General features: G+C 42.6%; 3 protein-coding genes across 3 annotated transcripts in view; 1 reads left to right on the top strand and 2 right to left on the bottom strand.

Moving 5' to 3' along the window:
- Positions 1-2,854: 2,854 nt before the first annotated feature.
- On the top strand, positions 2,855-8,671 carry LOC113203103 (ras-related and estrogen-regulated growth inhibitor-like protein). The gene is made up of 5 exons (XM_052270139.1): positions 2,855-3,194; positions 3,390-3,551; positions 3,631-3,783; positions 4,243-4,450; positions 7,463-8,671. Exons 1-5 carry the CDS (start codon positions 2,982-2,984, stop codon positions 7,756-7,758), a joined length of 1,032 nt encoding a protein of 343 aa, XP_052126099.1. The 5' UTR covers positions 2,855-2,981; the 3' UTR covers positions 7,759-8,671.
- LOC113203101 (uncharacterized) lies at positions 4,475-9,637 on the bottom strand. The gene is made up of 3 exons (XM_026417599.2): positions 9,454-9,637; positions 9,303-9,360; positions 4,475-7,403 (listed from the first exon to the last, which is right to left on the bottom strand). Exon 3 carries the CDS (start codon positions 7,389-7,391, stop codon positions 5,502-5,504), a length of 1,890 nt encoding a protein of 629 aa, XP_026273384.1. The 5' UTR covers positions 7,392-7,403; positions 9,303-9,360; positions 9,454-9,637; the 3' UTR covers positions 4,475-5,501.
- A 180-nt stretch (positions 9,638-9,817) lies between these two features.
- Positions 9,818-16,434, bottom strand: part of LOC113203102 (bone morphogenetic protein receptor type-1B) — an 8,579-nt gene continuing 1,962 nt past the window's right edge. The window contains exons 2-8 of the mRNA XM_026417601.2: positions 15,351-15,532; positions 15,047-15,273; positions 14,829-14,964; positions 14,540-14,732; positions 14,151-14,448; positions 13,737-14,052; positions 9,818-13,653 (exon numbers count right to left, since the gene is read on the bottom strand). Of these exons, the coding sequence (XP_026273386.1) occupies positions 13,525-13,653; positions 13,737-14,052; positions 14,151-14,448; positions 14,540-14,732; positions 14,829-14,964; positions 15,047-15,273; positions 15,351-15,532 (1,481 nt within the window). The 3' untranslated portion in view covers positions 9,818-13,524. The remainder of the gene's footprint in view (positions 13,654-13,736; positions 14,053-14,150; positions 14,449-14,539; positions 14,733-14,828; positions 14,965-15,046; positions 15,274-15,350; positions 15,533-16,434) is intronic.

Below are 16,434 nucleotides of genomic sequence, written 5' to 3'. Positions count from 1 at the left end.
CCCCCCCCCCCTCTCTCTCTCTCTCCCTCCCCGATGGTCTAAAAGCGCAAATCGTGTCCTCTCCTTCCCCCTCGTCTCCCGGACCCGGACTGCCCGAGCCTGACCCCCTCCCCCGGGGCGACACCTTCTCGAGTAGCGGCCGCCCGAGGACAGGGGCGGGGAACGCGGCCCCGCCGCACCCACCCTTCTTTTCTTCTGCTCCTCGAGGGTATTGTTTCCACCACGGCGCACTGCGCCGCGCTACGCCACGCCAGAAGATTGGGGACAACCATGATAAATAAAGCCACAAGTTGGGGAGCGGACACTTGGGTCGAGAGCGAGGCAAACAGCGCGACCGAGCACAACAAGTGGACGTCCAGACGGATTATCCAGATGGCTGAGCACGCCACCTGTGTGCCACACTGTGTGCCACACCGTGTGCGGCAGTGCGGAGGATGTGCCTGGGGGCGAGTCTGCCCCAGCCCACCCATGGCCCGCTTACTCGCTACCCGCCAGCCCCGCCCGGCTCGTGGCATCCTCGGGCCAAGGGAAGTGGATCGCGCGGAAGCAGTCGGATTCAATGGTTGTGCTGACGTATGTATAGCCGGGTCATCGGAGAACTTCCAGCTTCCAGGAGAAACTCCCGGGAAATCGCTCTGGCACAAGCGGCGCTCGGGGAGTATGTCTCCCACGGAAGCTCTCCGATGACCCTGCTCATGGCCTAGCCCGTGACATATCAGAAATACGAATGCCCTTTGTGTCCGGCCAGGAGCGTTAACTTGTTGGGTTATGCGGCGGAGGGGTCCCACTCCCCTGGGTGGGGTCCAATCTCTAACTCACCTGCGCAGTTCACTACTGCTGCCGCTGACAGGGCAAGGCGGGGCTCAAACGCCTGATAATTGAGAGCCAACTTGGCTCCAGGCCGGCAGGGAGGCGGGCGCGGGCGGGCTGAGAGTAGGCCAGGGGCGGTCCAGGGTGAAGCCTGGGGCCTGGGGTCGGCTAGCGAGCACGTGTGTCTAGGATACCGGGGCGGACCTGGCGGGGAAGGCGGGGGCGGCAGCTTCCTGTCCACAGCCAGGGTCGTGGCGACAATCTGCGCCCCCAAATTAATGCAAAATTATTCGCAGTCTTGCCGGCGCTTGCTCCGCCCCCAGACCACGCGATCCACACAGCGCCACCCCAGCGGCACGACACCGATTTTTCGCTAGATTGAACTCGAACGCGAGGTGCGGCTGCGGCGTGCCTGGGCCTGGAGCGCCGTGGCGGGAGCGCCGTGGCGGGAGCGCCGTGGCGGGAGCGCCGTGGCGGGAGCGACGTGGCGGGAGCGCCGTGGCGGGAGTGACGTGGCGGGAGCACCGTGGCGGGAGTGACGTGGCGGGAGCACCGTGCCTGGAGCGCCGTGCCTGGGGCTCCGTGCTTGCTTGGAGCGCCGTGCTTGGAGCGCCGTGACTGGAGCGCCGTGGTGGGAGCGCCCCGCCGCGCGTGCTCCCCTCGGTGCTCTCATTACGCTTAGAGCTCGCGGCGTTAGGGGTCGCGTTACGCCCCCAGTAACAGGAGCCGCGGCGGCGAGCTATGCGCGGTTTTCACGACACGGCTGACTTGGCGACCACAAAGCCGCGCCAATCTGAGCAGGATTTTCATCTCTCTGTTTTCGCTTGGCAGCCTGCGCGAATTTAACGAGCCACCACGCTTCCGGGGAAATTAAAACAAACGGACACTTTTAGAAGGGGACAAAATGGGGAAGGGGTGCGGTGCGGAAGCTGTTAGCGAGCTCTGGCCATCGTTCTGGACCACTATGTGACCACTATGTGGCCACTATGTGGCAACTATGTGGCCACTATGTGACCACTATGTGACCATTATGTGGTCGCGCCGACGCCGATGACGCTATGATCGGCCTTGATGCTCTCCACGTCAGTCGCCGGTTCGACCTGTTTGCGCTTGGATCGCGTCCTTTCCTTCTGATACTTCGGGGATAAATAATTATCATCAAAATCCTGCGCTAGTTACGGTGACTGCACACTGCGCCTCCGAATGCCTCCGAATTCTGCTTTATAAAACAGGCACAAGCCCGGGCTTTGGCCATGGCCATGGCCATTCTCCATCGTTGATACGCTCCGTATTCCCACTACACCAATTGCACACATCGAAGGCTTTTTCTAGTACCATTTTCGATATTTCCAAATCGGAATGAAATGTGTCGCAGTTCAGGAAAGTTTTTTTTTCAACGTTATTCTTTCCTCTTACTTCAGTTGGCACGCTCCGCGACAGAAAGGCACAGCCGCTCCTCAGTCCCTGATGAGTTCTGTGTGCCCCAGAGAAAGGGGAAAAGAAAGACAAAACGGGCTGGCCGCTCGCCGCGAGATAAAAGAATAGAGAGCGGCCAGGCCGCGCGGTTCGGGCGCGGAGCGAGGGCGGGGCGGGGCAGCGGGTTGACCTGCAGCGGGCGCGATGGGAATGGTGATTATGCACCCAGAAAATGGTATCCTTAAATCAAGGAATTTCCTTTTTAAAAAATCAAGGTAATTTTCCACTTTGAATAGTGTTACAAAAAAATATACAGTACAGTGCGTGTATGATGGGACACCCTGTAAATATTCAAGTGGAATCCGTTAAAATTTTTAAGGGTGCAACATGGTGGAAGTGTTTGGCAATTGACTACAACTGACAGTTTGTGGAGGGAGGGGAGTGGCTGCTCGCCCGTATGCTCGCCTGCCTTCCAGGATGCTTCCGGGAGATTTGGGCGCGACCGCGAGGAACACGGAGGGGAAGGATGAGGGTGGTTTCAAGAGGGTTTAGTAAATGTGACGCGGAGTGCGGGAAGATTGGTGTGAAAGAGGGAGGGAGGAGGGGACCGCGGGAATAGAGTGAGAAACTTGTTCCTAGTTACTTGATCGCATGCGCCGCGCAAAGTTTGCCCCAAATCCTACTTCCATCTGAAATGGGACGGGTGTTAAGAGGACCAAGTCGTTAGGAGATCTAGATCTGTGCGGTCTGGGTGGATGAAGATGAGCAGTGGTGCGGGTAGGGGTGACCTGGTGCACCGCGGAGCTCACAGCCAGGGACGGTCTGTTGCAGCTCTGGTGGTCCGCTTCATCACCAGGAGGTTCATCGGCGAGTACGACCCCAACCTGGAGAAGGTGTACAACTTCCACACCATCATGGACAACGAAATGGTCTTCTTCGAGATTCTCGACACCGCAGCGCAACCCCACGTATGGAAGTCCTTGCGTGTTTGCTATCCAGCTTGGCCCTGGCCGCCTCGCCTGATAGGCTCGCCTGATAGGCCTGCCCGCACCTTGTCGCCTTGCGCCGAATGCCCTGCGGCCCGCTACGCGCCGCCACGCCTTTCTGCTTAGCCTTACCTTGTTAGCCTCTCACCAGTCGCCCGTCTTGCTGTCTTGCTCCAGGAGAGCGAGTGCCTGACGCTGGAGGCGAACATCCGGTGGGCGGAGGCCTTCATCCTCATGTACTCCGTGACGGACAAGTGCTCGTTCGACGAGTGCAACCGCCTCAAGTTCCTCATCAACTACAACAAGAGGAAACGTCGGCTGGGCTCCAACAGCTCCAAGGTTTGTTATGCAATCCCCCCCACCCCCCACCCCGAGGATGTCAGTAGGACTTCCCCATGAGCTCTTCTGTGTGTTGCAGGAATCGCTGTCGGACGTGCCGGTAGTCCTCGTCGGGAACAAGATCGACCAGTGGGGCGACCGAATGGTCTCCCCCGAGGACGGGCAGCGGAGGAGCAAGGAGATCGGCTGCGTCTGCTTCCACGAAATCTCTGTGCGCGAGGACTTCGAGCAGGCAAGTTAGGGGGGGGGGGGGGGCGTGGAGCACCCTACTTTCGCATCATGATACGCCTGGACCCCCTGAGTGACTCACATCACCCCGCCCCACCTAAGGTGTAATAGAGATTACACCTTAGCCCCACCTCCCTAGATCAGCTGTGGCAGCTTCCAGGGCCCGAACATAAAGACGGGTTCGATTCGAGGCCCCGGAGACCTCGACACGGCCACCTTCTCCTCTAGCCACCCCACTTATTTTCTTTCTCCTATTCCCAATTCGGGACCAACACAGCATACGCAGTGAAGAAATCTTCAGAAAAAAAAGGCTCAGCACTTAAAGGGAAAAAAAATTAATTCAACCCAACAGGGTATTCTGATCATTTTGATTTAATTTTTGGCAGATGTAGCCATACAGGCAGAATAGCTGACATTAAACACCAAACCTATCTAAGCTTACATCTGCTTGATGTTTGTACAGGTTTGGTCGGTGTTTCGAGACGTGTGCCACTTTTGGAAAGTGCACAACAAGTGCCCGAAGTTGAAGCGATCTTCCAGTGACTCCCGCTCCGAGCCCCTAGTCAGTCCCGAATCATCCGGAATACGTTCCCTTTGTGGTTCTATGAACGGAAGTTCCACAGCTCTCATAAACAGCCGGTCTAATATTTCTGCACCGTTCAGCACAATAGGTATGTATGAAGCAAACACAGGTGTGATCATTTTGAAAACTTTAATTGAGGTATAGGAAATATAATTTACGGGAGATAAGAGCAAATGCAGAATACCAAGACGGTTCACTAGGAGCAAAAAAACAAAAAAGAAAAAAAGAACATTGAACTTATTTAAAAATATGAATAGACAAACACATAAAACTATCATGACAATTGGGGGCAGATATTCTGCATTTACAATCTACATGAAGATCACAGATATGTTCCAAATGTAGGGTGTCCTCATGATGTTATATAAATAAAGGTTGATGTGTTTCAAGCAAAAAGTAATACATTTGAATGGATAGAAAGAAACTTTTCTTTCTTTGAAATTGGACAATGAAAAGTCACCTGAGCCTTTCACAATTTGGACTGCATCACTCAGAATTAAACAATTTGTTGAAAAGGTAACAAGAGGAGCAGTAAACAGAAACACTAATGTACAAAAAGGTTGAAATTGTCATTAGGTAAAATCTTATAAGATAACTCAATGAAAAATTAAAAGTTTGTAACATAAGTAAATAGAACTTCTAAAAAAAAGGAAATAAATTTACAAATGCAGATAATGTCAAAAGTAATTATTGCAATAACTACTTAGACATAATTTTACATAAGTCTTCTAGTCCACAATATTTACATCGAAACATGATAAAAAGTACACCAGATAGAACCGATAGACATTTCACCTATAGCTGAATAGTGCCCAGTTGAAAAGTTACTAGGGGAGAAATAATAATAAGTACCTCATCACAAAATATTTCACCCTACTTGTTTGTACACTTCAGATCTACACTAACATATGCCAGCACCACCTTGTAGTGCTTTATACCACATATTTCATGTAGGAGGTGGTTTGACAACTTTTCAATTCAAGACATCTATAGAAAATCTCAAACTATAAGTAGACAACATAAATTAAATGTAAGTAATTATAAATTTTTATATACAAAACTATAAGTCAGGCTTGAATAATATCAATTTTAAAGTACGTCCAACAAAGAAAGAGGTATTTGCGCAATACATTTGATCTCTAAAGGAATATCTTGTGAAACTGTTTCATAGTTAATTTTTTCCGACAAGTTGGACACTTTTTATGTATCCTAACAGCAGAACGGATGCAATTACCACAGAATACATGTCCACAGGTTGTAGACATTATTTCATTAACTGCTGTTTTTGACTCCAGACATATTGGACAGCTCCATCCTTCAGGTGTTGGTGGTCTTTCTGGTGGTGTTGGAATTACTCGCGAATCATTTCCAAGCAAGCCATCAGTGCTCGGAGGCCCACAAATGTTGGCCAGTAGATTCATGGTCACATCCCAATTTTCTAAGTCAACACTAAGATCCGGCCAAGTTTCAGAGTCCTGCCCTAGGGATACAGCATGAGTAGGAAGAGGTACTGGTGGACATAGTGGTGCTGTAGACAAGGAAGGAAATACAGAAGTCGACTGAGAAAAGTAGGGGAAGCTAGAATGAACTGGAGCAGCTGAAGTGTTAAGTACAACCACATCAGGTCTAATATGCTTGGCTGTAACTTCTGGCTCTGTTGCCTGAGCTTTCACTTCTGCTTGTATCACACCTTCACAAACAATATCATCATCATCTTCTGAAGAGGAGAGTACTATACATTCTCCAGAAGGAACAGCACTGATGGTAACTTCTGACACGACAGTGGTTGAAGCAGGAGTTACTTCCTCGGAGTCTGATAATTCAATAATAGGAACATCTAGACCAATTGTACCACGGGCTCTTGATTTAGACAATATGCTACGTGTATGCTGAACTCTCCTTCTGCCATGTCTTCCACGTTTATGACGGTTGTCATTACATGTTCCACCTGCACATTCTTGACAAGGTTCGGAGACATTCTCACTCCAGTCACCCTTTCCTATAGTGCACTTTCCTGAACCTTGAGTAGGACCCTTAATGGGTAGTTCAGACCACTTTTTCTTGGGACATTTACACCTTTTCACTCTGCCATATCGTTTAGCCTGTTCAATGAGTGCTTTTATTTGTTCAGGTGTCAAATTAGCATAGTCTATGTCTGACTTTTCATCCTCACTACAACTGCTGCTGCTAATTATTTCAACAGGTTTTTCTCTTTTACGCTTCTTGAACGGAAGTGGAATGTTGATTGATGGCAAATCATCTTCAGAATCTGAGCTCAGTGAATGGAGGCCTGTGCGTGATGTCCCTGAGCAACTTGGTTCACTTGGACTACCATCTTTTGAACTTGATGACTCAGCACATGACTTCCTTGAAATACCATCAAAGTTAATTTCATCTTCTGATAATAATTCAAGTTTAGAAACACAAGGTTCAGGGGGAATTTCACATTCAGCAACATCTTCAATCTCTGTTTTAACTTCTGTGTCAACTTTTAACACACTCTCCACATGTTCTAAAGGCACAAAGTCAGAAAACTCAGAAAATGGATTGGTGCCACGATTTTTAATAATTTTAGCCAACTCAGAGTTGTCACTGACAGGCTTCTCTGTCAAACTGTCAATATCTCTCACACTGACTGTTTCCACTACGCCACCATCATTCAAACAAATATCTCCAGAGGAGTTACTTAAAGTTAAAGGAGGCGGGAGGTCAAACTCAGAGTTGTCTCTGACAGGCTTCTCTGTCAAACTGTCAATATCTCTCACACTGACTGTTTCCTCTACCTCAACATCATTCAAACAAATATCTCCAGATGAGATACTTGAATTAAAAGGAGGCAAGAAGTCACCAGTTCTATGGCTGAAAGGAGCCTCATCAACTTCCATATTGCTACTGCAGGAGGCAGATTGAATGTTCTTCTCAGAACTAACTGATATTTCATTATAGCTGAAGTTTTCACAGTTACTGAGGAGGGAAGAATTATGTTCTCCGTCTGGTTCTGCTGAAATTTCACAAGTAGAGGTGTCCATTCTGCTGAACACCTGTAAGAGAAAAACAAACAAACAAATGAATTAATTCATATTTTTTGCTTTCATGCCAGGTCGAAGATGGACCGAAGTCGAACTAGATGAAGAGGATGAATCTGAAGAGGGTGTCACAGAGCGCAAAAGTAGTGCAGGAGATAGTGAAGTATCTATGGAATCATCGTTGCCACCTTTCCGAGCAAGAGCATCCACTGACGGCCACTTGTTGTCAAGACCTCGTCGCTGGCGTTACCCACCACCCTCTCTGTCTAGTCAAACATATCATGGAGGAAGTAGTAGCAGCAGTAGTGGAGGGAGTTGTGCTGATAGGAGAATGAGCATTTCAATGCGGGGTAACAATGCAAGTTACTAGGAGGGAAAGCCGTAAAGACTGAATTATCTGAATAGCTTTTTTTTAAGTTTACTTCCTCACTGAATTTTTTCATTCCTAGAATGATTTACTTGGAAGAGGCTATCATGATGTAAATCCCAAACTCTCTTACTCGAGACATATGGCTTGAAATGCTGTATACACTGATACTGGTCAGAAATCAGAAGTAAAATATGTATTCAAAAACTTCTAAAGCTTGGACCAAGAAAAGAGAGCAGTGATGTAAAATCTTGGTGGGCCTGGGACCAAGTTTTTGGCCTAAACATGAGACAAAAGATACAAATAAATTTCCTTGTTTTCAAAGGCCTAATACGATAGATGGATACATAAACGACAAGATATATTATTAATCATTCACTGTACCCAAAGATGCATTGGCCATCAATTAAGTATTTCTTCAACTGGTTAAATGAATGTAAGTAGGATTTGGGCTACACAGAAAATTGTAACTAATTCATTAACTGTGTTATTATTTTCCATCTACTTTGCGTAATTCAACCTAGACGCTTGTTCAGAATTTTAAAAATAAGAATAGTTTTAAAAATCTACATTTGTCTATAAATTATTGTGTGAACTTTAAAAAACATTATCTAAGTAGACCAGGTTTCCCTGGTACTTGCTGAGCCAGAATGCCAGACACATCCATCATGGGCATGACCCATGCATATTAAGGTTTATAACTTTTAATCTAACTCAAATTGCTTACTCCTAAGAAGGATTAAGCTATCTCATGGGATAAATTGGGCTCTGGTGATTTGGCTAACAAGAAATATGTAATGGATGAGCATATACCTCATGTTTATTATCTACATAAGCCAGAAGTAAGATACTTTAGGAAAACCAGGACTGTAAAATGCAAAGTTAAATGCCAAATAAAACCAAAGATAAAAATTTACAGCTGTCTCAAATGGAAGAGATTTGCATACACCCCTTAACACCATGCAAAAAGTGTGTGAAATGTTGCAAATAATTTCTTGTCTTAAGTATTGCACCACTATAGAGGAACCAAACCTACAAGGTGATTAGTTGCCATATGACCCTCTTCCTCAGCCATCATAAGTTATGCCCCACCCCCACCCCAAAAACCACACATCAAGAATTCAAACATTAACCCAAGGTTATGAATAGGCCAAACAAAACAGAAACATTTCTCTCACACACTAGATAATTTCCATTGCAAAACATAAGAAAATTATAAAGAATGACCATAGGTGGTGGCAACCCTATCTGCCTAGCTTTATCAAAGGAGAAAAAAATGACACTGATGCTGTTCGATTAGTCCCCCGCACTATGGGCAAATAAGAAGTAACCAAAAGCGACAGAAAAGTAAATTGAGTGAGATAAAACAAACATTCAGATAGTCGAATTTAAAAAAGTAAACTTTCATAATAAATTGTCACGCTACGCCCTTCCAGGTTATAAGAATCGATTGGGGACAAGACTTGACCGTGCTAAGTAATTAGATAACGGTAAAGTCCGAATTAACGATATTCATGAAGAATGGGTGGTATTTTATGAATACTTACAATGTCACCAGCGAAAACACATATGCAAGATCGCGTTGGGAAATATGGGCGAAGTCGACTGTAACCAAACAGCGGATATGCACATAAGAATAAGAAAACAGTGTAACGACTTTTCCTTGCAAGTCGAATAACAAAGGTGCTAGAGACTTACCGTTCACAATACGGGGAACGGAGGTTGTGGTGAAACTCGTCAAATCACCCAGTCACAAGTCTAGACAAGCTCATGTCTTTTTCCCTTTACATGTCAACAAGATCGGGATCGGAGGGAGAGGAAAAGGAAAATGAAAATAACCAGCTACAGCAATACATGTCAAAACGAACTCAAGATGTCGCTAGAGGAGGTGGTGTTTCAGAAATGAGCATAGTAAGAGGCTAGTTTTTAGAGAACAGGAAATATGAAAAAAGTACCCATCGATGAGGAATTTACACGTACACCAAAGGGCCAGAGGGAAGTTGCAAAGTATGAAATATTTGAAAATTCGATGGGATTTAAGTGTAAAGTAATAATGCAAGTGTAATTCAGCGTGTCATGTTTTTATCATAAATATTAGTTCAAATAATACACAAAAGAAAACACCAAAATGAAACAAAGAGATCATTACTCTTTCAAGCGCTTTTCAGTTGGCATAATATGATAATTTGTACATTATGTTTCAAATAACCACAGTCTAAAACTGAAAAATCTGATGATGAGGTATGATATGCCTACAATTAGCTGTTGAATATGTTTCCTTTCAGCACTGTGACAGAGATACATAATGGAGTATGGATGCCATACTACATTTATTATTTTATAACAATAATAAATATGACAGTAATGAGAAAAATGACACTGACGATAACACAAAGACAGTATAGAACGCAGGATCAAGAGCAAAAAAGAAAAAGGAAAAATAAAAAAAGAGAGAGAGAGAGAGAGAGAAAGAGAAGGTTACTAAAATCTTTCAGTAACATATTATTGCTTTCACTATCGCACAGACTTTTAATTCACATTCTGCACATTTGATCATCAAATCTTAACCATCTGAAGTGGTTTCTAGAAAAGCTGCTCAAAAGAAGGCAGACAAAGTATGGAACTGGTTGTCATTTTCACACTAGTGTAAACACAAATCTGATAAACCAAGATTTTAATTTCAAAAAATATATTTTACACGAGTACCCTGGTGCCAGGTGCCCAAAAATCTGCAGTTGAACAACACTCTAAATTGAAAATTATTAGTGAATTAATTTTAGTACACTGTGTCCTTAATCACAAGGATCAGTCTCCTTTCAACATGAGTATCCAGGCACCTTGAGACACTTCTTATGAACAAGTTTATACAGTTACAGTAATTACTAACAAAGCAAATACTAAATTGTAAGTTCTTTTACACAAAATTTTAGGTATAAGGCCAAGAAATGAGAATTTAACACATTATTGCATAACACTGGGTTATGATACTTTTATTGTGAGCTTAAAGATCAGTTACTTGCCTCCTTCAGAATATCTTCAAAAGTTTTTACCCTCCTTCAAGCAAAGATAAACCAATGGAAACTCTTTGCAGGCTGGTGAAGCATTAGGAGATTATTCGTCCTCTCCAATTTCCCTTTCGTTGTCATGAAATTGAAACATCACCATAGAAATACTTAAACAGACCAAGAGTAGACACAATTATGAATGAAATATATTATTTGATCCGATGGGCGATTGAGCCAGTTAGGAATAACGGATGCAAAGGCAGAGACCGAAAGTATTTACAAGTGATCAGAAGGATTTGATTCCATTTCTCAACCAAAAAGCAGCAACCAAGCCAAAGAGAAACAATAGAACGAAAAACAAAGGAGAGAAGGAAAGAAAGAGAGAAACTGATCCCAGCTCTCAACAGTACTAAGAAAAAAGGAAGGGGTTTGACAAATTTTGAGTATCAAAAGTCTTCCACAATTTCAAGTTGTCTGTACATCATACAGGGTACAAGAACACATTTTCATGGTTCCCAGAAAACAAATGTTTGGTCAACACCATTTGAGTAAATTGCAATTCAGAACCATACCCAAAAGCTGCAGTAGCTGTAGATCAGCCAGTGGGTGTGCATACAAACCCTGGGAGCAAACAATTATATCACAGAAGTATTTATTGTGCATATTAAAATTACTAATATGTAGGCCAAATTTAAATAGATAAGATTTAAAAATAAGTAGTTGACACATTAACATCTGTTGGAGTGAAACAGACTGCAGTTGCAATTCATAGGAAGAGATCTCATTATGTCAATATTAACATTGCTCCTGACACAAAAATAAAACAAAAAAGAAAAACAAACAGAATACAACAGTAGTTGTCAAGTTTACTAGGTACTCTAGACCTAGAAAATGTATCCAGCCTGAGGAAAAGAAATTTTAAAATAAATACATAACATTTGGTGAGTTCAATTAAAAATCAAGATATGAGAGGGGATTCGCTGAACCCAGGAGAAACATCTTCTCAATGATATTGGGTGATACAAGAACAAATCAACAACAATAAAATAATTTGAGCGTTATTGCCAGTAATAAAGTAATACTATAAAGAACAATAAACTTAGAAGTAATGAACAAAGATATGAGCTCACTGAGAGGAGTGACAAGTGGATGATAAATGACAAATCAACAGACTTAAATAGAATAGGCATCCGATAAAATTAAGACGAGAACACAGGGTTCATGAAGCATTAAAATGTGAATGCTGAAATAAATTTCCTCTGCAGTTCTCTTCAGATAAATAACTTTCCACTCATAATATCTTAAGAACATTGTTTAAAATACCCTAATTATCAATATGAATAGAATAAAATAAAATACAATGAATATTCTCTTCTCATGTTTGCTGCTCTTAATAAATTTATTTGGCACTTAATCAGGAAATGATGGCAGTTCAAAGAGTGGACTAGAGATTCCTCTAGAGGTTACTTAGACATGTTTTAACACCTTGAATTATTGTCACATCAAATTTAATTACTATTGAGTATTATCAGAAATCTTCAGAAATATTATAGATTTATTAAGCTATACTCTCTTACAGGGTTCGTGACGGGTACCTATTTTTATTTTTCCTGACAAACAGACTGAAAATTTCTGATTATCCCTGACTTTCTAAAATGACATTGGAGCAAGTTGACACCAAAAAATAAAGCTACTTTGGCTCAGAAAGGTTTGAAAACACCACCATAGTTTGGTCAATTTCCTGAATCCCCAGCACAAACCCTGTAAAATATTAGGTGAGAAGGTAAAAAAGATGAAACAGCCATTCATCGTCTGGCCCAAAAGGCATAAGTCACAGATGCTGCCATGATCATTAGATGTACCCAACACAGAACACCAGTGGTTGTGGTTGATGCACCGACAGCCATGTGCATTGATCCTAGACTGACACAACTGCTATTGGAAATTTGTGGCTCGACAGGGAATGGAAGTTACATCAATTTCTTACACTTCTCCTGAATATCTTAAGGATATTATAAAAGTGATTAATCAATAATACTATTTCTGATCAATTTCTAATAACAATTAAACTTAATATTACAATAATGTTGGGGATACCTCTAGAATTTCCCAAGTTCAAACATAAGCTCAACCATGACAGTATGGAAAAGAAAAGTAAGTATGAGGAGATGAAATTCGTAACTCAAAACATCAAAAGTCAAGTTGTGAGTTTCTGAGTTCATCACCATCACCTTCAAGATCCAAAATGCAGAAAACAAAACAGTTCTGAAAACAAACCAAGAGGTAAGGTGAAGGCAGAGTTCGATTAAAACTAGCGATTTAAGTTTGGGTGGAAAATAGTTTTGTACTTCTAATGGACGGACTGCTCTATGCCACAGCAGCCCAGAGTCAGAGCTTAACACTAGGAGCTATGGCTTATATTAATTTTCACTCACATATTCTCATTCACAACAAATACCACACAAATATACAGACTCGCCAAAACACACACACACTCACACACAAGCTATACACAAATATTATGAATAAATGAGAAATAAATTTAAAAATTCAATTTCAAAAAGAGGTTGTTTTTCTTGTTTGAAGTTGTTTTGTTTTTTGTTCTGCAAAAAAATGCAGAACACACACCAAAACCAAAAATAAATTTCTGTCTTTCACTGGTCATAACAATAAAATGAGTTTTAAACAAAAGGTTTGGACAAATCATTACAAATTAGCAATCCTAAAAAAATATGCAAACTATCTGAAAAATGAGTCCTTCATACTAAACTATTTTGTAGTGGCTGCTAGCACAGAGTTTTCCAAGAGTTTTCTTCACTCTAAGGGATGTAAGCCTCACCCCAGGATGCGGGTGCCAACATTCCTGCATAACCTTTCCTAATATTTTTAAAACCTGAAATGTAAATATTGATTTTTACATTAATTTGTTAACTAAGATAAGATTAACTCCTTCTACTCATAATAAGACTAACTTACCTCTTCAGATTGCCAGCGCGCAGGTAGAGGAGGACGAATTTTTTTGAGGCACACCACATCTTTCATATCTTCAAAGGATGGATCGCTGGGAACACAATCCCAGTAAGGTAACTGATAATCATCGACAACTGTTTGTTTGTCCCCCGTGACAGTGCGGCGGCTAAGTTCCCAAAGAACCAAACCAAATGAATACATATCTGCCATCTTGAATGCATCAAATGATGATGTATCAAGTGATTCATCCAATACTTCTGGAGCCATATACCTCCGAGTACCAACTCTGGCATTTGGAGCAATATTGATTTCATCGCGTTCACTAAGGACAAGAAAGGCAACATAAAAATATATTTTAAAAATCAACAAAACTTACTAGATGGGAAAGATAGATTTTATTTAAAAAAAGAAAATACAAACCTCACATATCTCACAGCTAAGCCAAAGTCTGCAATGGCACACTGTCCATCGTTTTTAACAAGAATATTCTTACTTTTAATGTCTCTGTGAGATATGGCAGGTTTCCCTTTAGTGCCAAATATCTCGGTGTGTAAGTGAGTTAAGCCACTAGCGATAGAAAGAGCCATAGTCAGAAGCGATGATGAATCCAAAACATTTGTTTGTAAATAGTCATGTAATGAACCTCTTTCATGATAATCAGTAATCAGCAGCATTTGCGTCCATGTGCCAGTGCCCTTTATATCAGCAGCTATGAATCCTAAATTAGAAAGAAAATTAACATTGCATTAAAGTTCTGTGGACAACCGCAAGTAAATACACAATAAAGAACTTCTTTTAAAATTACATACCTAAAATATTTTCATGTCTCATGAGAACAGTCTGATAGATATTTGTCTCTCTAAACCAACTAGCTTCTTCAGTTGTAAAAAATACTTTGACAGCAACAGGCTCGCCCCTCCACGAAGCTAGCCATACTTCACCATATCTTCCTTTACCAACAGACTCAACCATTTGAAGCTGTTTGGCTATTGTTCGCTGAACCTGTAATTGGTAGTAAAATTTGTTACTTCATATTTTCCTTCATATTCATAAAAAACCTAAATTAAAAAAGTGTCTTTAAATATATGATATACCCACCAAAAGTGGAAGCCCAGATCCTGAACCAGAGCTTTGTTCCATAAGATCATGAAGTGTACCATGACTTGTAAGGTAAAGGTTACGACTACTATTCTGTATTAGTTTGTTTTTCCACTGAGCTTCCCGGCGTGTATACCTGAATCATTATTAAAGACAGATAATGTATTAGTTTAGATAGATAAATTTTATTAAAAGAGAAAGTAATTTGTGTCACTTACCAGATCCATAGACCAATAAACAATATTGCAAGTAATAGTAAACAGATGAACACTGACAAGAATAATGCAATGTATGGCATAGAATTGTCAGAAATGCCGTGGTCTGGAAGAGGTGTTGTAGTTCTTGTTCGAAATGGTTCAGGGTGTAAGTTATGATTGCACAAATCTTTATCATTGCAACAGGCTATTGATTTCTGAAGGTAGTGTGGCACTTGATTCCCTTTGCACTGAACAAAAGTAAGCACAAGAGTAGTACACAAGAAAAGTAAAAACTCACAAGCTGGTGAAGAAATTCACTAATTACCTGCATATGTCCTCTTTCATTAGAGGGCAAACATCCATAGGTAATTTCAATTTCTTTAACATTGTCAGAAGTGTCCACCTCATTCATTGCAACAAAACAATAGCTGTTTGGTGGTGCAATGCATGTTCCATTAGGCTCATGGTCTGGACAAGCGCCATCACAGTAGCAAATCAAAGCATTCCCTGGGAAGAAAAGGTCACATAGTGATGAGTAACATTAAAACTAAAAACTTTGAAACTTGGGACTGAAAATCATGAAAGACGTCAGAAGAGTAACTTAGACTGGATGAGGAGGGATGATGATGAGAGTCATGATTGTTGTGTAGGATGGCCCATCGGCGCCGTCATTTCTCCTATTTATACTGTATCGGATGCAGGCGTGCGGACGGATTGCATACTCGCACGGGGCCGTGAGGCGCCTCGCAGAACGACGATAGGCAAGCCCGCCCGCACGCCTGCATCCGGTAAAGTACAACAATAAAAAAAAAGGCGCCGATGGGCCACCCGGGTGGCCTGAACCAGGGCTCCGTCCGTAACTCATAACTCAATTGGCTTCAACGTTATTTTAAGCGTTAAAGCGATAAACTCGTCACTTTTATTGAAGCCCTCTTGAAATAAGTCATAAAATTGCCTGTTCCAAACTGTGTTTACGGTATGCCTGAATGGGGTGGGGTGGGGAGGCTGAGACCCGCTATCCATCCCTCGCTAATGCGCGGCGCACCCCCACACGCACGCCTTCGCAAGCGTCACGTGGCGACAGGTGGGGTACGTCAAATCGCACCCACCCACCCAACTGACCGGGTGTGGGGACCTGCTAATTTACTTGTGGGAAACTAATTTAGGATCGGGAAACATATTTTCTATCTCATCTATCATCTTCGAGCATTAAAACACTTATTTAACGTAATTTATGTTGTGTATGGAAAATTAGGAACCGAAACCAGTCGTGCCAATGACGGACGGTGGGAAATGCAGGTCCTCTCTTTCGCGTAGTTGTACCGTTTCAATGGGAAATAATTTTGTTTGAGGTCTGAATATGATCAAATGCGCTGTTTATCTGCTTTGCAATGTGCACTTTCAGCCAA

This window comes from Frankliniella occidentalis, unplaced genomic scaffold (assembly GCF_000697945.3).
Source record: "Frankliniella occidentalis isolate FOCC.00 unplaced genomic scaffold, Focc_3.1 Scaffold111, whole genome shotgun sequence".
Classification (NCBI taxonomy): Eukaryota; Metazoa; Arthropoda; class Insecta; order Thysanoptera; family Thripidae; genus Frankliniella; species Frankliniella occidentalis.
Note: the sequence above shows the minus strand (reverse complement) of the source record. Positions and strands in the feature narration are given on the sequence as shown.